Genomic DNA, 25,367 nt, shown 5'->3' with positions numbered 1-25,367 from the left:
ATGAGACTTCGTTCACCTTGGTTTACCTGAGCCAACTCCTGTTGAAGTCTCCTCCTAGGGAAAGGATAAGAGAACAAACAACAAAATTTTTCTGAAACTTTTTGCGATGTGAAAAGTTAAAAAAATGTCTTCTGATTGTACTAAATGTTTTATTTGGCTTGAAACATAACATTTCATTTAGTTTTTGAGCATTTTCTAAAATAAAATTGTTCAAGGCACAGAGAACAGTGTGGTGGTCTATTGTAAAATAGTGTCTAATATGACACATCCAAATGCAAGGCTATTCGATCATACAGGACAAGATGTGTGTACTGCATATGCAAATAGTTAGTTACACATCTGTGCATTCATACAAGGCAGATTAGATAGAGAGAGAGAGAGATTGATAGATATGCATGGTACAGACATCTCATTTGGAGTTTGCAGTTATAGTAATTGGACATGCAAAAAACTGCATGTACAGTAAAACCTGTATTATCCAGCATGTTCGGGGATTAGGGTGTTCTGGTTATCTAAAAATTCTGGTTATCTGAGCGTCCCATCAACCCAGGAAAAACCAATGGACAATAATAGTAAAACTCAAGTTTTTAATATTAGTAGTTTTGTAGTGTGAGGCAGTTGGTCTCACATTTCTATTTTGAGTTAAAGATGATTAGTACCTTTTAAATGAAATTTTTTTTTATACCAATCATGATAAACCAAGCCAGGCCTGTGCGCCTGAACATGTGACAGTATTATGGCGGGGGGGCAATGCCGGTTAACAAAGTATTCTGGTAAACAGAGTGCCAGATAACAAAGGTTTCACTGTATATATATATTTTTTGAATTCTAAAAAAAATATGTCTCTCAATCTCATTTGCCTAGTAGTTTATCATGCAGGCATCACAAAACATTGTCTAGTACTTAAAGATTATAATCTATTAATCTTCTTAATTTATATTGCATGCAGACAACTCAGAGCACTTCATAATAATAATAAAAATATGGCTCAGGATAGAAATCTGTCTGTGTCCTGCATTTGTAAAAATGAGGCTAGTGGCTCCTTCTAAACTTTCCTTTTCATCTGCTAATTTATGAAATGCCTTGCTGGTTTAACAGGAAAGTGTTCATTATCTGCAGACAATGAAATTGAATGATGGATCACTTAGCAGTGATGCAGTGTAGCTTTTTCCTACACTGCTTCAGAAATTCTGAGTTTCCACTTTATACATAACCAAGCCTCGGGGTTAATCTTCTGCTTTCAGTTTTCCTGTCCAGTACACTGTGCTATAGAGTCCAGTGCCATTGTAATCTGGGGACTGCAACACTTAACAGCTGAACAATGGCGAGCTCTGGATATGTGCCATTTGGGAAACATTAGAAAGCCAGTTAGTTTTCAAAAGTGAAATGGAAAAGGAACATCAAGGTTGCTGTTTGGACCAGACTACTTGAGATGTCACAGCAGGTAGAATTACATTCCATCCACATACCACATCGTGTATAGTTCTATACAAATACATCCACAGACAAGCTCTGTGTGGCTCAAAAGGTTGACACTCTCACCCACAAAAATTGGTCCAATAAAAGATAATACCTCACTCTTGTTTCTGCATGTCTCTCTCTCTCTCTCTCTCTCTCTCTCTCTCTCTCTCTCACACACACACACACACACACACACACACACTTACTGATGTTAGATTTAAAAAAAATCAATTGTTGATACTATAGTGGGTTTAACGGGCTTGATAAAATGTATTTAATTGGCATACTTCTATCCTGTAGAGAGGTAACTAATGGTGTCCCCCAAAGGGCCTTACTGGGTCCAATTCTATTCAACCTATTTATAAAAGATCTGGAGATAAGAGTAAACATTGATGTGGCAAAATTTGCAGATGATACCAATTTGCTCAAGACTAAAGCAGACTTTGAAGAGCTTCGAAAAGATTTCACAAAACTAAGTGATTGGGCAACAAAATGGCAAATGAAATTTAATATTGATAAATGTAAAGTAATGCACATTGGAAAAAAATAATCCTAACTACACATACAATATGTTGAGGACTAATTTAGCTTTAACCACTCAAGACAGAAATCTTGGAGTCATTGTGGATAGTTCTCTGAAAACATCCACTCAATGTAAAGTGGCAGTCAAAAAAGCAAACAGAATGTTAGGAATCATTAAAAAAGAGATAGAGAACATATTATTGCCTCTATATAAAACCATGGTATGCCCACATCTAGAATACTGTGTACAGATGTGGTCACCTCATCTCAAAAAAGATATACTGGCATTGGAAAAGATTCAGAAAAGGGAAACAAAAATTATTAGGAGTTTGGAAGGGGTCTCATATGAAGAGAGATTAAAAAGACTGGGACTTTTCAGTTTAGAAAAGAAGAGACTAAGGGGGGATATGATAGAGATCTAGAAAATCATGACTGGTATGGAAAAAATGAATAAGGAAAAGTTATTTACTTGTTCCCATAACATAGGAACTAGGGGTCACCAAATGAAATTAATAGGTAGCAGGTTTAAAACAAACAGAAGGAAGTTTTTCTTCATGCAGTACACAGTCAGTCCTTGCTAGAGGATGTTATGAAGGCCAGGACTTCAACAAGGTTCAAAAAAGAACTAGATAAATTATAGAAGGTTAGGTCCATCAATGGCTGTTAGCCAGGATGGGTAGGAATGGTGTCCCTAGCCTCTGTCAGAGGCTGGGAATGGGTGATGGGAGAGGGATTGCTTGATAATTCCCTGTTCTGTTTAGTCCCTCTGCGACATGTGGCATTGATCACTGTCAGAAGACAGGATACTGGGCTAGATGGACCTTTGGTATGACCCACTATGGCAGTTCTTATGTTCTTATAAAATAAATTAGGGTAAATAATAGCTTAAGGGACAGCAAAGTTATACAAACAGTCATTCCTGATTTTTTTAGGCTGCTTTTGCCATTCAGCTGGTATCAGTGTTAGGTTATTCTATAAATCATTGTTTTTAAAAAACATTTGGTTTGGCCTTTCCGAACAAAATTATCTTTTCTAAAAAGTTGAATATTCCATATTACAGTGTGTTAAAATGGCAAAATAATGATTGTCAGACATATATCATTAGCGTGACACAGGATTGTAGGGTAAAAATTTGAGACAGTCTATGATATTCTGTTAAGAACCCCTATTCTAAATTTCAAGTCTGGAACAGGTACACAAAACATCTATGTCAAAGACATAGTACATGAAGGTTACCCTTCCATCCCCTGCTTAGTCCATCAGAGGAAGATCACCATAGAGCTAATGATCCAGACAACGGGTGAGAGACAGGACATAACACATTCAATGGTCCTAGGAACAAAATGCTTATTGTCTCTGCTTTAATCTCCAGGTGTAACACCAATGGATCACATCCGTGCAAAGATACCTTCTGAAGCTAACAGACACATCGCCACTTAACACATAACTGACAATTGATGTCTGTTTGTTTAAGTACTTTGTTTAACTAGATATAAGGTATCCTGGAAGCTATGGGTGGAAAATACTATATAACCTTTAGATTATTGCTTTATTTTGCCTCACGGTTAGCACCTATCCAGGGGGTCTGGGATCTTCCCCCATCATTACTCCATCCGCCCATCAGCATCTTATATAATCCATTGTAACCTATTCTCTGGCAGTGTTCACCAAGCCTAATAAGTGAAGTGACACTCCACCAGTGCTGTGTGTTAATAAACCTTTCTGCTTGCTTCATACACAGTGTCCAGACTCTGTTCCAACAGGATCATCAAAACTTAAATGTTACAAAATATGCGGAAAGATATTTATGTCTATGTGGCTGTGAAGGATAGGATAAAAATACATTGTATATCTAGATCTAAAATCTGAATTAAGGGTTCTGTTCTCCAGATGGAGAACCCTGGCCACACTGTTCCTCTAGCACCCTGTGCAAGATAATTGTGTGTTTTCCTGATCTAAAATACGATACTTTGGCACCCTCTGGGTACGTCTACACAGCAGCATTATTTTGGAATAACTTCTGTTATTCCGAAACAACTATGCAAGCAACTACATAGCTAGCCCGTAATTTTGAAAATTTTTTGAAATAACGGGCGGCTTATTTGGGCATTTTCCTTGAGAAATAACGACTCTTCTGAAATAGCTATTTTGGAATAGCATAGGGTGGATGCTCCACTGCTGCTATTTTGAAATAGCTCCTGATGCAGGCCATTCAAACTAATTACTCCCCAATGCTTCCTGGGGCTCTAAATTGAGGTAGCGCATAGGGGAGCCTGCCTCGGACTAATTTTTAGGCTTCCCTGTAGTGTAGACGTGCTATTTCGGAGTATTTCTTCTTGAATAGCTTATTCTGAAATAATCATGCAGTATAGACGTAGCCTCTGAGGTGAGTAAGCCAGTAGGGCTGAAAATATAGAGGCAAACATGGGAGTTGTATAAGATCAATTAATTACTGTGTTCTAAATACATTTTAAAAATAAATTTAAAAGTATTAGTCAAAGTACTGTTAATATTCCCCCTCGGACATAACTATGTGTCAGATAAGGTAGAAATGGTTATAAAGAAAATCCTACCAAACTAATTTTTAAAGCTATAATACACACAGAGAAAATGTAATTACCTTCTTCTGTAACATAGAGCAAGGTAACCTAAACAAAATTATGCTTTTGGACATGAAGCATTCTTTTTGCATCCATATACATTAAGGGTCATTAAGAAAATACGAATTTTTCATCATCCAAGATACCTTCCGATGCTTCACTTAACTTTTTAATGCCTCCAAAAGCCCTAACAGTAATTCAGATTTGTCAAGAAAAAATGCAGAACTAAATCAGCATCTGTTCTGCATTCTTTTGAACTCCCCCACATTACAAACTCAACAGAGAAAATGGGAAGGAAGGAAGGAATTAGCTTCTCATGTTTATCTGGGCACATATGTTAATTTGTAACTTACTCACCAAGCTCTGCATGCAGACTGAAATTTTACCTCCTCTATTTTACAGGACTGTTGTGCTGGAGAGAGACCAACACTAGATAATTATGAAATCTTGCCCTCATTGACTCATGAGTTGGGGGAAGAGAAAGTGCCAGCACATCATTGGTAAAACAGCCATCTTCCCAGTGCAAGGTACTGCATATGTACTATTCAGCAGGAGGCCTAACCAAGCCCACTAGATAACAGCATGTATCCACTTGGGTGCCCAGCCAGAACAGAGACCAGATGCTACCTGTGGTGTGCTTCTGTATGCCTATAACAGAGATTCCTTCATTTGCTTTAGGGAGAAATTGGAAGTAACAGCCTCCATTCTTCCTCTTCTCAATAAACACACATGGCTCAGCCCAGGGTAGAACTTGACTTCTGTAAGCAATAACATCATCCATCTGCATTTTAGGCAGATAGCAGCAGAACAACATAGTTGTGGCAGCTGCAGAATGTCACCTCACAAGAAAGGAGTTTAACCCTTAGCATGAATGTAATGTTCTAAGACAAAAGACGGAAGTTTACAAAGCTCGTCTTCTTTCTCTCTCCCACGCCCTGTTCCTCATCACCTTCCTAAGGCCTCCCTCATTACCTGTTAGTAAAGACCATCCCCCTCTGAGCACAGATGCTGAATGTGCACACTGCACAGGCAGCGACTCTGTTCCCCATTCCACACAGAAATGACTTCTTCTACAAGCCTGATAATGGATTTGCCACTGTGGGCTCTGTGCCATTCTACAACTGTTCACACCATCCACACCCTGCTTCTTATGTGCTAGGTCTAAGGGACAGGGCCTGTCATCAGGAAATGGAGGGCAAAGCAGAATAACAGGGGGGAAGAGGTTCTTTGCAAGGGAGGCAGGAGGGAGCTTTGGGACCGGCTCCTCCCACTATTCCTGGGTAGGACTCACTTCTCATTAGCCACTGATCCAACCTTTTCCCTGGTGAGATGCTTCTTATTGGGTACCACCAAACCTAAATAAACTGTTCAGTCCTGAACATGTAAAATATTTCCCATTGCCCTATGACAAGAGCATATGTAGCATGGTATTTATTGTAGGATAGGAACAAAAACTTTGTAAGCAGCCTCCCAGGCACTTTCTGTTAATTGCGGGGGTACATGAGAGAAGAAGAAAAATTGGCTATTTTATTTTATTAATATTTTCCTCTTAAATAAATGTGTCAATTTTGTCAGGTAATCCCTGGGTTCTTGCTTTTCTGTGTATAGACTGGTCAGCAGTTATTAACTAAAAGAGGTTCTCGTGGGAGTGAATGATACAAGGGTCATTTTTTTCTGCCTACATCCCAATGGGGCTGGTCAGTACTGTACGACAGCAGCACGGACAAGGTGCTCAGCGAAGCAGGAAGCTGAACCCCTAAGCACTGCACATACCTTTGTGCTCCCCGGAGAGGATTATTCTATAAAATTAAAAGATTTTCCATCTACAACAATAACAGTAACAATAATAAAACATAGCTCATTGATAGCACTCTTCATCTGTAGAGGCCAAAACACTTACAACAATTACATTAGCTGGGGGCTGGTTTCTGAAGGAACCCCCCTGTGAACAGTCTCGGTGAGGCAATTATAGACGCTAGCCCATGGGGACTGAAAACACTCACTGCAAGCCAGGGCCTTGAGATTAGGGAGACTGATTTTTCCTGGCTCCAAATGGGGATAAAATAAACTATATTTATTTATTTTGATGACAAGTCTAACGATACTAGAATAAAAGAAAATAATCTGTCTTTTAAACTAAGGCCAGATTTTCCCAGGAGCTAAGCACCTCACAGTTCGCTTGATATACATAGCAGAGACATCAGCGCCTTTGCAAGCTTACACTCCTTAGAGATTTGTTTCCTTTGCTAAGATTGGCAGCAGTCTGGACTGTGTTTCACCTGGTGGAATTATGGCATCTCCACAGGGAAGCCTATGAATTATTTCAGCTGCCACTCAAATTGTCTTAAATAAGGAAACTAGTGATTTTCTTCTTTTTCTTCTTCTTCTCAGCCTTACATGTGGCAGTGGGCAGTAGAATATAAGAGCATTTTAAAAGTGTCCTGCGTCTCTCTTCAGGGGTGCTTTAGTCTGTCTCATGTTAACATTAAAGGCTCCTCACAGCAGTTGCTCTGACTGAGGTTAAAGCAGAACCTGCAGCTGCCAGTTTCAATAAACAATTTGAAGGTGTTACTTGACTATGCATCCTCTGTGTAACAGTGTTCTTATGTGTTTTAAACTGATTGAAGTTTTTTGTATTTTAAGTTCAAGATACAGTACCAGCTATGGAACTATCCAGTTGGGAAAATTCACTCTCCGAGTTAGACTGTAGTCTTGAGAAACCTGCTAAACCAGCACATGCAAAGAAGCTGTTCAAGAAATCTGCCACTTGCTCCAAATCCTTTCACCTCAGGCAGTGGGTATGCAACTACAGGATGTTGCTTCCTCCCTCCAAACCGTGAAATCACTTTTCCTTGTGTCATGTAGGGTTAGGAAAATGAAGCCTGAAAAGGTGTGCAAGTACAATGCAGCTTAACAGCATGCCAGGTAACAAAGGGGAGGGAGCAGGGAGACTAGAGAGAAGAGGATTGTTGGATCTCTTAAAGAGTGTTGGATGCAAACCTTATGACTAAGGGCTCAGGACTCAACAAGGATCTTTGAGAAGGTGAAGTGATTCCATTTAGAAATTCTATAATAGCACTTTTTAAAGGGTGTAGAGGAAAGCATGATTATCCACAAAAAACCATAGTAGGGGAGACACACCATATAGCACAAACAAAACAAAAAATAAAGGGAAGTTCCCCATGCCATTCACACAAGCATGGAAGAATTCTGCAGTGGAACCTCGGCACACAATTCCAAAATGCTATGTAAACAGCGGAACAACCCAGGTGAGTTAAGGATGACAGCATTATTCTGTGGCCTGAACTGTTCCTGACTGCATTAGTTTGCACTTTCAACCGTCCCTTACCCAGAGAGTGACTGTGTGTATTTTTTTTTTAATTCAGATGGTTTCATCCAGATTAGTGGCCACCCAGATACACACATGATGGATCCCTTCCATTTTACCATTCATTATATGTAGATTTACATTGTCTAGCAAGGATATATACCAAATACAAAAGCTACGAGGAGTCCTGTGGCACCTTATAGACTAACTGAAGTGTAGGAGCATAAGCTTTTGTGGGCAAAGACCCACTTCGTCAGATACATGTAGGTGCCACAGGACTCCTCGTCGCTTTTCCAGATTCAGACTAACACAGCTACCCCTCTGATACTTGATACCAAATACAGCACTTCTACACAATCATTCTAATTGCTAGGGCTCTCTAGGGAACACTGGAGAGTTTCATGTTTACTTGTCAATGCTCCCTACTGATTTCCTAACCAGGGTAAAAAACCCTTTTGGTCATTGCTCTCTTTTGCTAGTTATTAAAATTACTGAAAACTAACACTTGACACTCTGCCATGGCCTACCTCATTTTCTGATGAACTTGCTGACAAAAGCACTTCCTGTGCATCAAAGAATTCAGAGACAGATTCAGACATAGAGAGCCTGCTCTCATTAGAAACTTGCTGGGACAGTGGGAGATTGACATGGATTTGTTCACCAGTCTGTAAACAAAATAAACATAAGGCTGTAAACTACTATTTTTAATATAGCTTAAACTATGCATACAAGGAAAAGATATGCAGCATAAGAAAAATTACACATGTGAAACACTTATTTGAAGTTCATATTTGGGCTAACTTGCGTACAATTCAGAAATGAGACTTGAAATATTACAAAAAATGTCCTCTGAATAATTACACATCCATTAAAATAAGATACACTCCTTCTTTTGATCTCTATTCAGCAGCAGTTTCAGGTAAGCTTTAGTAGTATGTATAACCACAGATCCAGATTCTGTATCCAGAGGAACAGTTTTGCAGATTTCAGTTGTATAATGCTAAAGCATTTCAATTATGAGCTTCAGAGAGTCTGGGGTGGAGACGTCTTTCATAATACTTTTAATTAACCAGCATGGGACCTAATCTTGATACAACCAAAACAAAAAATGGCTTAGAAGGCCAGGGGATTATTTTTAATTATTATTTTCAAAGATAATTCCCCTCAATGTCAGAAGCAACAGAATAACCTGTTGAAATGTGGCTACATTCAGAAAACTGACTATTGCAACTTCTTACTCTATAGCAGGGGTGGGCAAGAGGCTGCCAGTGGGCGGAATCCGGGCTGCCTTAGGAATTCCTGGATTCCTCCATTAATATCCTGAAAGAGTGCGACCCTCAAACCACTTTCCAAAATCTCGGAGTGCCCACCCGTGAGTTAAAGCCTTAACGCAGCCTTTTTTCTATATTTTTATTTTGTTGATTAACATTGTTCATTAGTTATGACATTTACATTTATATTTTGGTATAATTGTGTTTGATTGCTGGAGCTCATAGTATTGAACCTGCTTTCACAAGGTCTGAATTTGACTCCCTCTCTTCCTCACTCTGGGTATGTCTACACTACAAAGTTAGTTCGAACTAACAGACGTTAGTTCGAACTAACTTTCATAGGCGCTACACTAGCGCTCCGTTAGTTCGAATATAATTCGAACTAGCGGAGCGCTTAGTTCGAACTAGGTAATTCTCATTCCACGAGGACTAAGCCTAGTTCGAACTAGCTAGTTCGAATTAAGGGTTGCGTAGCCCCTTAATTCGAACTAGTGGGAGTCTAGCCCTCCCCAGGTTTCCCTGGTGGCCACTCTGGCCAACACCAGGGAAACTCTACTGCCCCCCTCCCGGCCCCGGACCCCTTAAAGGGGCACGGGCTGGCTATGGTGCCCGTGCCAGGTGCAAGCCTGCCAGCACCCAGCCAGCACACCGTGCACCTGGCACGGATCGAGCCACCCACCCGATGCCCCCCAGCCCTCCCCCTCTTCCCGGGACCAGGCTGGCGGCTCCCAGGAGCTTGCCCAGGACTGCAAGAGGCGGCACCCGCCTGGGCTAGTGCGGACATCGTGGACCTTGTCCACGATCTCCGCACTAGGCTCAGGAAAGTGGCCGTCTAGGGCAGGAGAGCTGCCAGCCTGGCCACCCAGGAGAAGGTGTGCAAGAGAATCAAGGGGGTCCACTGAGACCCCCGACCCTGAGCCCCGAGCTTACAATGGCCGTACTGGGTCAGACCAAAGGTCAATCTAGCCCAGTAGCCTGTCTGCCGACAGTGGCCAACCCTAGGGACCCTGGAGGGGATGGACCGAAGACAGTGACCAAGCCATTTGTCTCGTGCCATCCCTCTCCAGTCTTCCACAAACCTTGGACAGGGACACCACTCCTACCCCCTGGCTAATACCACTCCATGGACCCAACCTCCATGACTTGATCTCACTTCCCTTTAAACTCTGTCCCAGTTCTAGCCTTCACAGCCTTCTGCAGCAAGGAGTTCCACAGGTTGACTCTTTGCTTTGTGAAGAACAACTTTCTGTTACTAGTTTGAAGCCTGCTACCCATTCCTTTCCTTTGGTGTCCTCTAGTCCTTCTTTATGGGAACTAATGAAGAACTTTTCTGTATGCACCCTCTCCACCCCACTTGTGCTTTTAGAGACCTCTATCCTGTCCCCCCTCTGTCTCCTCTTTTCTAAGCTGAAAAGTCCCAGTCTCTTTAGCCTCTCTTCATATGGGACCTGTTCCCAACCCCTCATCATTTTAGTTGCCCTCCCCTCTCCCACCCTCTCTCTTCCCCTCTCCCACCTCCTTTTCCCAGTCTCCCCCAGTTTTGTTCAATAAAGACAGATTCCATTTTGGAAGACACGTTATCTTTATTTTGTACATCAAGAAGAGGGGCTAGGGAAGGGTAAGTGGAAGGAGGTGAGGGAGGAATGGGGCACGAGCCCCTGATGGGGAGGACTGGGCTGGCTCTGCGGGCTTCTGGGGGTGGAAGCTTTCCTGCAGCCCCCCAATTGCCCCCTCTCCCCAGATGGCAGCCTGTGGCAAGTGCAGCCGGGCTGATGGCCGAGTGCTGTGATGTGCCCAGTGTGGGTACTCCAGGCAATCCAAGCCAGGACTGCTTTGCAAGCAGGGCACCCCTGAGAACTGTCTGTTCGGGGTAGGGGTCGGGACACTTTAAGCACAGCCCTCGGCTAGCCTGAGACAGCATCTCCACGCTCTAAGTCCTCCTCTGATGCTCTGCCGGCACTGCTTCCGGCCATCCTTAAGTCCGGTTCAGGGTCCACTTAATGTGGACATGCTAGTTCGAATTAGCAAAACGCTAATTCGAACTAGTTTTTTAGTCTGGATCCGTTAGTTCGAATTAGCTTAGTTCGAATTAACTAGTGTAGACATACCCTCTGTGATGTAATCATATGTACAATGTGTGTTTATCTTTCTATCAGGTTAACACAAGAGTGGGCAATCATTTTTGATGAGGGGTGTGGGGGGAGCACTCCAACATTTTGGAAAGTGGTGGAGGACCGCACTCTTCTAGGATATTAATGGAGGAATTTCAGGGTCTGGATGGAGGTTGGGTGCAGAAGAGAACTTGGGGTAAGGGATTGGGGTGCAGGAGGGAGAAGAGGATCTGAGAGGGAGTTTGAATGCAGGATGCGGTTGTGACCTAGGGCAGGGGACTGGGATGCAGGATTTTGGGATGTGTCCTAGGGTAGGAGGTGATTGTGATTTGGGCAGGGAATTGGGGTGCCAGATCTGGGATGAGGTATGAGGGCAGAAGATTGGGGAATGGGGTGCCAGTGGCGCTTACCAGCAGAAACCTAAGGCAGACTGACTGTTGCAGGCTGCTCTACGTGGCTCTGCTCCAGGCATTGTCAAGTACTCATTCAATTACATAAAAAATACAACAGACTCTCACTAATTCCCACCTCACTAATCCATATGCAATAATTACTAAAAAATAAGTGGGGTTCTCAGCAGAAATGTAATAGCAGAGTTCTCCAGTGAGATCTCACATTGCTAAAACTTCATTGTTTTCATAAAAGATACTATGGAATACATCTTCTTTGTCTTTTTTATATATAAATGTGTCTGCTCACTTATATGCCAATTTGCAAAATTCAGTCATTTGTAGTTATTAGTGAGTATTAGCTAGATTCACTCAGACACTAATTCCATTAAAGGCAGTCTTACCTCATCAGGACTAGGGATAATATTTACACTGACAACCTGATCACAGATAACAGATTCAGAATGTATTCTGTTCAAGCGACTCCTTAGTTCAGCATTCTGGTTGAGAGCCTTAAAATAATAATTGCACATTTAATTTCAAATTTAAAAAATCAAAATAAAACAGCAAAAAACAAAACAAAATGGCAGCTTTCCAGAAGCATCCTAACAAATTGAATCTCCTTAGCCTTTTACATCCTTACTGGCCATCAAGTTTGTGATTCAGATCTTTATTTTGTTCTTTTGAGTTCAGCAATTTTCACGTTAAGGACAGTGATGTTCTTCTATAACACAGCAATGGTATTCTGCCCAGCTCAGTTCTTTGTGTAGCCCGAAGTGTTTGGGTGATATACTAGTGGGTTATGCACCTTCTGACAACGGGGTGTGAAAACAGCAAGGGAGAATGAAACTGCATCAGATTATTAAAATGATATCCCCACACTTATGCAAAAAGTGGCATCACTTGTGTTATAGATGTGAAGCAGGGACTGAACCTTGACTGCCAGCATGAAGAGCAAATCAAAGGAAACAGCTGACCTTAATGCAAATACAGAACAGTTAGCTCATGAAGGGATTTTCAAAATACTCATATTAAAGAAACATATACACAGAAACATTAGTATCACCTATTCACAGCCCAAGGTGAACAAGAACTTCCCAGATAAATACACAGGCAAGATTTTTGGTCCAAATGGCTTATACTCTAAACAGACAAAGGATGGGGAGATGGGATGCAAGAGGAAGCAAGGTACTGAGCAATAAAGTTAGTTAGTTCATGTATTGTAATTCCACAGCCTTTTCTTTAAGTTTTCTAATGCATCCAGAGGAGAGGATTAGGTTGTACAGGTCTCTTGGTAGCTGTGTGCTTTAAGGAAGAACTTGAGGGTGTCAGGAAAATGTTCCAGGAGGAGACAATGGCACAGGAAAGGCATGGCGTCAAGGCCAAGCAGCTACTAAAGCTTTGTCTAAATTGCAAGTGGACTCCTGTGCCAGGCCTGCGCCAGCTGACAGGGCTTGCGAGGCTCCAGCTAAGGTGCTATGTAGTTGCAATCAAGCTCTGGGACCCTCCCACCTCACAGGGTTCTAAAGCCTGGTCACCAGCCCAAGCATCTACACCACAGTTCAACAGTCCTTTAGACAATTCCACACACACAGCTGGTCCATGCCATCTGAGGCAGGCTAAGCAGCTGTTCAATTGCAGTGCAGATATTTAGGCTCAGGAATCCTCTCACCTCACATGGTCCTAGAACAGCGATGGGCAATAACCGGCCTGCAGATGGAGTGGGCTGGCGCAGCTGTATTTATCTGCACCTCCACAGGTATGGGTGCTTGTAGTTCCCGTTGGCAGCAGATCACAGCCAATCTGAGCCATTTCCTGGTGGTTCATATTAGACCCCTACCATGGCATCACCCTTGTTTCTTACACTGTTTATCCTTACTCTGAGACTTTCAACCAACCTGTCTCCTATTTCCATCTCAACCTCAGTCCACCCATATACATTTTTCTGAGCAAGCTGTAACCTTGTATGCCTATATTCCAGTCAAATCAGAAATATGGAGGTTTATATTTGGTAAATGTGCATTTATCTGCATACAGTTGGAGCCATTCAATTTTTTGTGTGTGTCTAGCAGAGTAAGAATGTTATTCTTTTTTTCCTTTCCTGCGTCCTGTATCTGATGGAAGGTTGCAGACTTCAGTAAGGGAAGAGCTAAATTTGACTTCACATGTAACTAGTCAAATCAAGATAGCTCATTGTACTTTACATATAGGTGAAAGTTTTTTTGTTTTTAAAGCTAGACACATCAGTAACCATCCTCACCCAGACAGATGAAGTCCCTCACAAAATGAAAACAATGGAATCCCTTAGTGAGGCTGATAGTTCTCTCTGCCCATTATTTGGAAATATTACACCTCCTTCCCTTTACAACCTCTCCCCAGGCCGTCCTCCATAGGTTACAGTCCTTGGGTAGTGGTCACTTCAAGAGCATGCATGAAGAAGAATAGTCCAAAATGCATTCTATACTCCCCTCCTTTCAAGAGAATTTGCTTCCGAATCAGCCATACTGAAATGAATGTATGAGGGCAACCAGATTTAGTAAACTCAAACTGATATATTTGAATACGTGTTCATTTCACAACACATTATGCATTCAAAGCTTCATGAATAAATTAATAACAAAGGAATTCCACTGACTCAAACCCGTAGTATTCATTAACTTTTTTCTTTTTTGTTTGTAAGATTCAACTAGCTCTAGGTTAGCCCAAGTGCATACTTCATATAAGAATAGAAATTTATATGCAGAACAGTGGTGAACTCAAGACTAAAGCTCATTATGTACTGCCGCCTCTACACCCCCTCCCAATATGAATTGCCAGTTGCCTCAGAGCTGATCTGTACATATCCAGAGATTCATTACTAAGACTAGAACTGGGCAGGGGAAAAAAATCTGCTCTCTTGAGCTTTAAATTAGTTTTATTTATGCATCAGTATACGTGGGATGTAGATAATAAAGTGTAAGTGTGGGTGAGAAACTGAGTGTCAAATTATTATTCTTCAGCTTCTTTTAAAATGTATCTAGAGTTAGTGTTTGTGACAGCAGCTAGAGTGAGAGCTGTAAAGACTGATGTCTTTTATTTATCAGTAAAATAGATATTGCACAGTTTGAGTTTCCCAATCACATAACCTTGAATGGAAAGTATTACCACTAGAGAAAGTAAATTAGCTCAATTTCCATTCCCTCTCCACTAAGACCATCAACTAGGATTTCCTAGTATCACAATAAATTTTGTTAAGAGGACTCCTGGATTCTAGGAAGTAGAAAGGCCATCAACTCATTTCATAGCAAACAGCTGTAAGTTGCTACTGATCTAGGCTGGATTTGTATCAGTGACCCAGGGCAGGGACCAAATCAAAAGAAATCTGAAAAAAATGTTTAGTTTAGAACCAAAACTGATTTCTTCCCTCACCGAAACAAAGATAGATAAAAATTCAAAACATGGTGAGTCAAAGCAACATTTTGAAACAATATCAGTCATTTATTTTTGAAAATGTCAGCATGAACCATTTGGACTTTTAAAACAATCCCCTCATTTTTTATGTGGCCAATCTTTATGTAATGCTGCAAATTATTATAAGAAGAAGATTATAGTTTAGGAAATTATGGGTAAATTTGGGTAAATTGCAGTTTGAATTTATATTTGCATGTTTTTTTGCTACTTCATACATACTTAGTGTTCCCTGTTAGTCTATACTTCTTCAGAGTGAAGGTAATAGAAGAATACCCTAGGTCCTCATTACCCTTGAAAAGCTAGGGACCTCTTCTTGACCCATAAATTCCAGAAGTAGGATTACTTGGCAACCGGAGGAAGTAAGTCAGACTGAATTGATTTAGTATATACTTTCTTAATTCCATATTACATAAACTGACCCTGGTTTTCAGATTATTTTTTTAGAATGAAGGTACTTACTAAAGAGCCTATTAGCCTGACTGGCTTTTAGTGAAAGGTTTTAGAAAGCACCCAGAACTGGCTAAACTCTGCTCCTGCTGAAGTCAATGGTAAAACTCCCTGTAACATTAGTGGGAGCATAGTTTGGCCAACACCAAGTGCTTTTGGAAATTCTAACTTAAAGTTACATATTCAATACACTGCAAGATCACAAAAACAATGAGGAGTCCTGTGGCCCCTTAAAGACTAACAAATTAATTTGGGCATTTGTTAGTCTTTAGGGTGCCACAGGACTCCTAGTTGTTTTTCCTGAAACAGACTAATACAGCTGCCCCTCTGAAACTTGTAAGACCACAGCAATGAAACTTTGTTAACATTGGTTTGTTGGAGACTAGGAACAGCAAGAAATCTAATCCCTGGATGCAAAATTTGAAAATTGTGCACTTTGTTACCCATTATCATTTTTGCAATTGGAATAATGGATGTATGGAATAAATCCGTGAATGTTCATTAATCATTTTTAAATTAATGTATGAAAACTGAATAAAAATAACCTTGAACAGTGGTTTTAAGAAATATATCTAAGATTTTCATATAAAATATTTCATACCTCAGTTCTATCTCAGATACCAAACACAATGAACACATGCAAGGAAATAAGAGACACTTAAATCTTTCACATCTAAATTTCTTAGTTTTCTTGGGGCTCATTCAGATTGCTCCTACTCTCTAACACATTTGCAACAAAAAAAACAAGGGTAGGAAAGCAGTTTAAATTTACCATTATTTAATTTTTAATGAGAAACTATTTGTATGCAATATTTTGCATTTTCCATGCCATCTCTAGAAGTAGCAAACAGAATAGACAACAGGCATTTGGCAAGGCACGAAATTCCGCAAACCAAGGGCAATACCTGAGAAAGTGATTGTCTGAGACATGATATTTGTGCATTGTGGCCTGTTACATCCTGTTCTGACACCATCTGCTTAAGCTTCTCTTTCTCAATGGCTATGCTGTTAAAGGCAGACTTCAAAAGAGAATGAACTGGAGGAAAGGAAAAAACAAAAAACAAATATTTCCTGAGACAAAGTAATACACCTTGCTTGTAATCAATAATAATAGTTGTGATGCACACATCCCAAATTTATAGACATAAGAAACGAAAGCCCAAATTTTCAAGAGTCTGTGCCTAAACTGACTGTACACATGCATCAGTTGAGACTGGTGTGTGGGCATGCACACACACACACGCGAGCTTGCACATACTCTTGTCTTATGTGCACATATTGGTGGTTGTGCATATGCAAGTTGGGTATGTGTAAAAGTTCACATATTCTTTTGAATATTTGGGCCTAAAGCTATTTCTCCTCCTCTTTGTAAAGCAAATTAGCTTGTTCCTTAATTTTTCTTTTTCAAACTGCATTTATGTTCTATAGTGATTTAATACTGCATTACCAAAGAGGATTACTTTGATCCTGAAACAGAACCTTTGATGATCTAACACTGTGGAGGGAAGCAGTGGGTGGTATGTTTTTCCCATTTCATGTAATAGCCAACATTATAGTACACAGAGCCCATACAATGTAAGTTGTGTAAGACTGTTTGCAGCTCGTGTGTCACTGTGGCATATCATCACAACATAGTGTTAGCATGATTATTTCAAATCCAATTATTTAAAGCCTTCCTTCAAAAGAAACATACGTACATATGAAAAGAACCCTGTTACTAGGGAAAAGAACACTTCTGATCATTGCTAAATGTAGTTTAGCAATGCATTCCTTGCAATCAGAAACACTCATGTGTTTTTCAACCCCTCCCCCCAATAATAATGAAAAAGAGATGTTTTACAAGTATGTGAAACACTTGAAGTAAATCAGCCCATGTGCTCAGATATGGAACATTAAAACATCAGAATCTTTTCTGAATGACCGTTTCAACATAGAAACCCATAGATGAAGGAAAATAAAAGTTGACCTTTCTCATACATAAAACGTATGCTCCTTTGCTTTTAAGACGCTGTCTCTTTTAGAATTAAAAAAACTATAAGGTAAAAAACACTTATTTTTTCAAGAAAATTCTGCCCCTCATCCCTACCTCTCTCCAATTTTTATTGGTTTTTTAATTGTTTCCCCCATATATTTGCAGGATAGAATCAAGAAATACATACTGGCTCCTGAAACCTTACTAATTAGACATGAATCATTGAAATGGTCACTGCAACTTACTCAAATTCTTGAAGCGTTATACTAACTGCTTCTGTGTGAATTTAAAAAGCTCAATTTTTCCTTTCTTTCATGAAAGTATTTTCCTTCATTAAACACTTGTACCTCTCCATATTTCTGTAAGTACAGACATTACTCTCTTCTGAAAAATGTGACCCAAAATGTGGAAGTTATACATGGAAGGCCAAATTTTCTCCCTCATAAATGGAGACAATCCCATTGAATTCAATATTTGCACTTAGGAGAATATTTCATCAATAAATTAACCTGATATTTATAAATATACTTATTTCATGATCAAATAAAAAAAACAAGTTTTTGCATATTAAAACAGAATCACCAAAAATGCATGTGTTCTCAATTCAAAATGAAAATTTTATATCAGATGCATCCAGTTTATCTGGTGGATCTGTCTCTAGACACTGTTAGTTTTGGTCCCTGAACTGAAAATACAAAGTTCAACTGATTGGTTAGGATATATTTTGTGTGTGAAATGAACTCAGTATATTTCAGATCTCCTTCCCTTTTCCCATCCTCCCTCCACATGTTTCAAACATGCTGTTATTTTAGGGCAGTGGTCTCCAACCTTTTTAACCATATTTTTCACTTTAAATGCAATGTAAGATTTACCTCAAACCCAAATACCCTTGCCCCACTTCCTTCTCATCCCTTCTTTGAGGTCCTGCCCCTGCTCCACCCCTTCTCCAAGGCCTCACCCTGCTCACTTCATCCCCCTTCCTTCCCCATCCTCACTCATTTGCACCAGGCTAGAAAGAGGGTTGGGGAGCAAGCTCTGGTCTTGGACCAAGGGGTTTGGAGTGTGGGAGGGACTCCAGGCTAAGCCCAGGGTGGAGGATTGGGGTCCAGGAGGGGTTCTGGGATGCAAGTTCTGGGAAGGAGTTTGGGTGCAGGGAGACTCATGTCTGGGGCATGAGGTTGGGCTCAGGAGGAGGTTCAGGACTGGAACAGGGGTTCAGGAAGCAGGCTCTGGCTGAGCACCATTTAACTGAGACGGCTCGTGTTCAGTCAGGAGATGAAAGTGAAGGACAGTGTGTGTTTGTGAGAATGACAGAAACATACAGTATGTGAGAGTGATAGAGATCTGTGTAGGGTAAAGGAGTGGGGGGGAGGACGGATACGCTGCACAGCAAGCAGGAGGCTCCCAGGGGGCAGCTCCAAGGCAGAAGGCAGGAGCAGCGTGACAGTGGGTGGAGGGGCAACTGAAGTGCCAGCGCTTGATAGCTTCCTGGCCAAACCAGTCAGGATCACCTGTCAGAGGCTTCAAGATCTACCAGTAGATCCTGATCTACTGGCTGATGACCACTGTTCTAAGGGAATAATTCACGTCTCTCTTTGCCTATTGCAGGTCTCATAAGCTTGCCAACACAATAAGTCAGAATCTCCAGATTTCCTAATTTATTTGGTAAAATGTAGTCAGTTATGCTGGGTCCAAATCCAATTCCTATTAAAGTCAATGGGGTCTTTGCATCAGGCCTTTAATTTGTCTCTGTGATCCTAAAAACTCCTCAGTGCCTAATGGCAAGGGGTATACCACTTAATAATGGTAACTGGGCCATTCTTAGGATTTATGAGCCTCTACACAGTACTATTAAGCCGGTGCTCCTATCCCCAAAATGGGGTGGGGGAAGGAGGAGGAGAAGGAATGATAATTTTTTAGAAATGTGATTTTATAATCTTCATCAATACACCAATAAAATAGTTTTAAAGCAAAATGTAAACGAAGGTCCTGTAGACTAGCGCAGCAAATTCAGAAACTGACAGTATATATCTGCGGTTGGCAAATACCTGTTAAAATGGTTTAATTAACATTTGAATGGCTCTTTCACAGTTCACTGTTCTGCTAATAGGTCTGGCAGACTTTTTCAGTTTTAAGTTAATTAGATGATTTCCAGAGGAAGTAGAGCCACAGGACCAAGCACAGGAAAAGCAGGTAGTTGGACATTAAGACCCGGTGGTGCCCCAAATTTTTCAGGTGCCCTACGTAGCTGCAGATTCTTCATATGTGTAAGGGTAGCCCTGCGTGATACATTGTGGTTCTCCAAAGATTATCACAGAATCATAGAAATTTAGGACTAGAAGGGACCTTGATAAGTGATCTAGTCCAGTCACCTGCACTCAGGCCAGACTAGTTATTATCTAACCCATTCCTGACTGGTGTTCCTCATGGGAGTTTTCTGAGAACAGGTCACATGGAGATTCCACAACCTTCCTATGTAACTTGTAGTAGTGCTTAGCTGTCGTTACAACTAGGAAGCTTTTCCTAAGTTCTAACAAATCTCCTTTGTTGCAATTTAAACCCACTACTTCTTTTCCTGCTCTCAGTAGTTGAGAACAGTAGTTGAGAACAATTTATTGCCCTCCTCCATATGACAAATGTTTCCATACTTGATGACTGCTATTATATCCCCCGTCAGTCTTCTCTTTTTTCCAGACAAAACCAACCCAATTTCTTTTCAATCTTCCCTCATTGCTCACGTTTTCTAACCCATTAATAATATTTTTGTTGTTCTCCTCTGGACTTTCATCAATTTGTTTACAAGTGTAATGCCTAGAACTGGTCACAATATTCCAGCTGAGGCCTGAACAATACTGAAGAATTATTTTTCTCGTGTCTTGCTGACAACACTCCTGCCAATCCATCCCAGAATAATGTTTACTTTATTTGCAATGGTATTACCTTGTTGATTCATATTTAGTTTGTGATCCTCTATTATCTCCTGTACGCTTTCCTCGGCAGTCATTTCCCATTTTTTGTGTGTGCAACTGATTATTCCTTTTTAAGTGTAGTACTTTGCATTTGTCCTTTTTGAATTTTATCCTTTTTATTTCAGACCATTTCTTCAGTTTGTCAAGATCATTTTCAGATCATGTGAAGTCTCAAAATGAAAGCCAAAGTCACACTGGTCATTAAAAATTGTGAAATGTGTGTGCAAATACTACATAAGGAGTTATGTACGTTTACTGAAAACATGCTCCTAAGGTCTACATCAAGGCAGAGCTGACAAACAGAGTTTCTGTGGGACAAAGATGGTTATTCTCCTGTCTGTCATATAAATTAAGCATTTGAAACTTAACACAATTGACAGTCATTTACAAAGGAAGTCAGTGCTTGGGGGAGGGGAGTAAGGATGTTAGATATAGTGTAATTGAATAGTCCTGTAACTGCATGAATTCTTAGCAGTAAACGACTATTCAGTAATTCCTGGGAGTGGCGTGGCAGCCAGTGCACTCCTGGTCCCCCTTCTAGGGAGCCCCCTGCCACCCCACATTGCTCTCTCTATATCAGAGGCAGCAGTGCAAGGTGGCAGCCGGGAGCTGGTCTGTGAGGGGAGCCAGTTTAAAAATCAGCTCCCCACTCAGACTAACTGCCTGTCACCCTGCACTGCTGCCTCTGATACAGAGACAGCAGCACGGGGTGGCAGCAGCCTCTGTCTGTGGGGGGGTCAAAGTTCCACATGGACAGGGGCTGGTACCACAGAGCAGCCTCTGTGCATGGCAGGCCCAGGCTCACCACGGACAGAGGCTGCTTTGCGACAGCCTCCCCTGCCCACCGCCCCGCTGCTACCTCAGACAGAGGCAACAACACCGGGGACAGGAACAGGCAGCACCGTGGAGCTGGTGCAGGGAGGAATGGGCTTTTAAGCTGGCTAATTCAGAAGCAGCAAGGGGGAGAATGCATGCAATTAACAAGCCTAGGCTTATTGGTTAATCGTACAGTTGTCGACTCAATGACATTCCTAGAGGGGAGAATTTACAAGGAGGCAGTACACATGAGAAGAAACTACAGGGGTCATCCTGACTCTGAGGTACAAACAATGAAGTTTGGAAGATATAAGGGGAAGGCAAGGAAAACATTCCTTAAGCCTACACCTAGGAAGACATTGGGCAGTGTGATTACATTCATGATTAAGAAAACACAACATATCCTGGTTGGAAACACTGCAAAGGATATCTGGGTGAGATAAATGTCTTTAGACAGGAGGCTAGCCTGTTAGTTTAGTCTTTACAAATTGTAGCTGTTTTGTTTCCATTATCCTTACTCTTTATGTCTTGAATCTCAAATCTTTGATAATAAACTTGTTGTTTTAACCATGACTATATTTGAGTTATCTGGTATTCTACAAGGATCCTGAATTTAATCATTCAAGCTGGTATGTGCACTGTTCCCTTGCAGACAGCAGATCTGGCATTATTGTGAGGCTGTGTCTACATTGCATGCTTCTTGCACAAGAACAGTCGTTCTTGTGCAAAAACTTGCTGGCTGTTTACACTGCACACATGTTCTTGTGCAAGTAAATTTACAGTATAGCGCCAGAAAACAGGGCTTCTTTCGGAAGAGTTATTCCTCTCCCCACAAGGAATAAGCCCTCTTGCACAAGAGCTCTTCCACAAGATGATAGTGTAGACAGGCAACATGAATTTCTTGTGCAAGAAGCCCCTATGGTTAAAATGCCATCAGAGTTTTCTTGCGGAAGAGAGCATCCACACTGCTATGGATGCTCTTGCGCAAAAGCACGTCTTCCACAAAAGCACATGGCAGTGTGGACGTGCTCTTGCACAAAACAGTTCTTGCACAAAAAGCCTGCAGTGTAGACATAGCCTGAGCGATTAGTGAATCAGGGATTGGTCATTACAGAGGGATGCTTCCAGAGGACTAAGGGACCAAGGTGTACTTATTTGCTAATCAAAGACAGGAGTGGCAGAGTCTAAAGGTGATCGTTTGGGTGGCTAACACCAAATTAAGCTCAAGCAAGTCTTCCTCTTGCAGAAGGCAGTGTGTAATAAGGAGATGTGCAATCCTAGGTACATTGAAAATCACCACAGTCTGTTCCTTTCTTCCGCCAAATCTCAGGTTTCTTCCAATTAATAATTCTGCAGCTACTATGATATACAGTGGCAACCCTACATCAACACCACTGACTAGAGCCAACCCCACACAATCAGAAATCATAAGCCAGCTCTTCAAAAACTATGAAACCATCCTAAAATCATGACATTTTAAAAACAGGCCTTCTGAAATAATAATGTAACTTCAGGAACTGGGGCTTTAAGAAAACTACCAAATATTGTGAGACTTGTGATAAAATCACCAGACCTGGTAATCCTACTTCATATTTTTCAGTTTGCCTCCAATTCCCACTTCACAAACTCTGAATCATCTACCTCTGCTGCATCAAATCCAGGAGCAACAGACTCTACATCACATGTCAGCACTGCCAAAGCAACTGGCAGCCTCGTGTTCATATATCAGTTTCATAAAGGTGTGGGCTGGATTTCAGCATCAACCAGACCACATGTGTTCTTGGGTCTGGCTTTTGACAGCTGCGGTTAAAATAAAGGCAAGAAATGTAAAATGTGACTTTAATGTTTAACAAACCAACAAAGCCACAAGATGACTCCTGGACTGTGAGCGTTAAAAGTCTCAGAGGCTTATTGTACAGCCACGTGTTAAGAAACTATTCTTACATGTTTAATTGTTGACAATCAGAATCTTTCCCCGGAGCTTGAGCTGTAGTTATTCTTCCCTGTGAATCAGAGTTAAAGCTTTGTTTCAGCATCGTTGTAGGGCTACAAAGGGAGACCTGCCAGATCTGAGGCATACAGCCAACGTCCTGACCACTTGTGAAATGACACTTGTTGCCAAGAGTACAGCTGTTAACTCATGTATTCTGATCAAATTTCAAAACAAGTAATTACATTTTATTTACCTAAATCCCTGCTCTAGTTTCAACGTGGCACTGTATTTTTTCATTTCCTGTCCTAACCTGTTAAGATAAATGTAGTCCATCTCAGAGAAGGATACATTGCAAAAGGTACTAAATTTCCTTTCCTACTGGTGCTAATTTAGGTCACACCTCAGTAAAATCAATATAGGGTCTGCTAGTTTCAAAGTTGTGTGAGAAATACTTGAAGCATAAAGATTTCAAGTCTGACATGACATAAAATTATAAAGTAATTAGGAATATAAGAACAATTTATTCTTGAATATTAATATGCATTTAAAGTCATATATTTAATATTATTTTGTATATATTCATGTGAGGCATTATTTTAGGGGAAATGCTTGTTCAAAGACATTAAATTGTAAGCAATAGGCCTGTTAGATTTTATGCTTTACTCCTAATTAATTCTAGAATAAATATGACTTATTATCTAATTACTATTATCAAAGAGAAAACTTGATGAACCAAAGACAGTAACCTCATAATGAGCCTACTAAAGAAGCACTAGTTTTAATTATTTATGGAAGCATTTTTTACTTTTGCAGGCTAAAAAAACTAATGAAAAATGATGCACGACTGTTAAAAGTTCATCTTAAAATCCAATACATTAAATCTTGGAACTAGCAGGGTGGACAGTGAAATAGAAATAACTTCTATTAAGACTGGTAAAAAAAGATTATTCAAACCTACTTGTGTCCTTATATTATATCCAACATGCACATACCTACACATATACAAGGTACAAGATGAGAGAGATCTTTAGTCATGTTACACATAGTCTTTCTTCAAAAGCTTAATGCAATTACTTAGCTAATTCTCCACTGAATTTGTGGGATGGAAGAAAAGTTGTATATCTAGAATATATACTATGGACGGTATTCCACTAGAGTGATGAAACCTTAAGGGTACAGATGACAAATAATTGCTACATAGCATAGTAAGTTTTAAAGTGAACATGTCAAAACAAAAATATAGAGGCTATGTCTACACTGCAGGCTTCATGTGCAAGAACTTTTTACGCAAGAGTTCTTGCGCAAGAGTTCTTGAGCAAGAGCGCGTCCACACTGCCATGTGCTTTTGCTCAAGAGCGTCCATGGCAGTGTGGATGCTCTCTTGCGCAAGAAAGTGCTAATGGCCATTTTAGCCATAGGGGTTTGTTGTGCAAGAAACCTCTGTTTCTGTCCACACTAGCCTTTTTGCGCAAGAGCTCTTACACAAGAAGACTTATTCCTTGTGGGGAGAGGAATAACTCTTGCACAAAAAGCCCTCTCTTCTGACGACTACTGTAAACTTTCTTGTGCAAGAACAGGCTTGTAGTATGAACGCTCCGCAAATTTTTGCACAAGAACAACCGTTCCTGTGCAAGAAGCCTGCAGTGTACACATAGCCAGAGTGTACTTATAATCAGCAAAGTGTGTGTAAAGTGGTCTTTAGGCAGTTCAGTATTTCCTCCCTCTCAATGGCTGCCAGTTCTTCTTTTCTCAACTTATAATTAAAGATTTTTTTTCCTAACTGCTAGCTCTGCAAATTCTATGTGGGAAAATTTCAGACAAGCACTTTTGTGCTCTCTCACATGCTGCTCCTCAGGCATGTGAGAAATGCCCTGTAAACATTCAGAAAATAAACTCCTTTTCCTCCTCTGCCAGGAGGCTTAAAAAACTTGAAATTCGATAGGTTGCTAGTGTGCTGACACCACAATCTATCATTCATAATGATACTGTCTGAATTGTTTCCTTATACGTTCCCCTCCTCAATCTGTTTGTATCCATTTGTTGACTCTTGTCTTATACTTAGATTGTAAGCTGTTTGGGGCAGGCACCTTTTGTTCTA

At 40.7% G+C, this 25,367-nt stretch overlaps 1 protein-coding gene across 6 annotated transcripts in view; it reads right to left on the bottom strand.

Annotated features, from left to right (window-relative positions):
- The window catches only part of OSBPL6 (oxysterol binding protein like 6), a 177,847-nt gene that overhangs the window by 21,569 nt on the left and 130,911 nt on the right, over window positions 1-25,367 (bottom strand). For all 6 annotated transcript variants that reach the window (XM_025182804.3, XM_006119448.5, XM_014571709.4 and 3 more), the window contains 3 exons: window positions 16,485-16,615; window positions 12,087-12,194; window positions 8,439-8,576 (listed from right to left, as the gene is read on the bottom strand). In XM_025182804.3, coding sequence (XP_025038589.2) covers window positions 8,439-8,576; window positions 12,087-12,194; window positions 16,485-16,615 — 377 coding nt within the window. The remainder of the gene's footprint in view (window positions 1-8,438; window positions 8,577-12,086; window positions 12,195-16,484; window positions 16,616-25,367) is intronic.

Source organism: Pelodiscus sinensis, chromosome 7 (assembly GCF_052426305.1).
Source record: "Pelodiscus sinensis isolate ZL-2025 chromosome 7, ASM5242630v1, whole genome shotgun sequence".
Lineage (NCBI taxonomy): Eukaryota > Metazoa > Chordata > Testudines > Trionychidae > Pelodiscus > Pelodiscus sinensis.
Note: the sequence above shows the minus strand (reverse complement) of the source record. Positions and strands in the feature narration are given on the sequence as shown.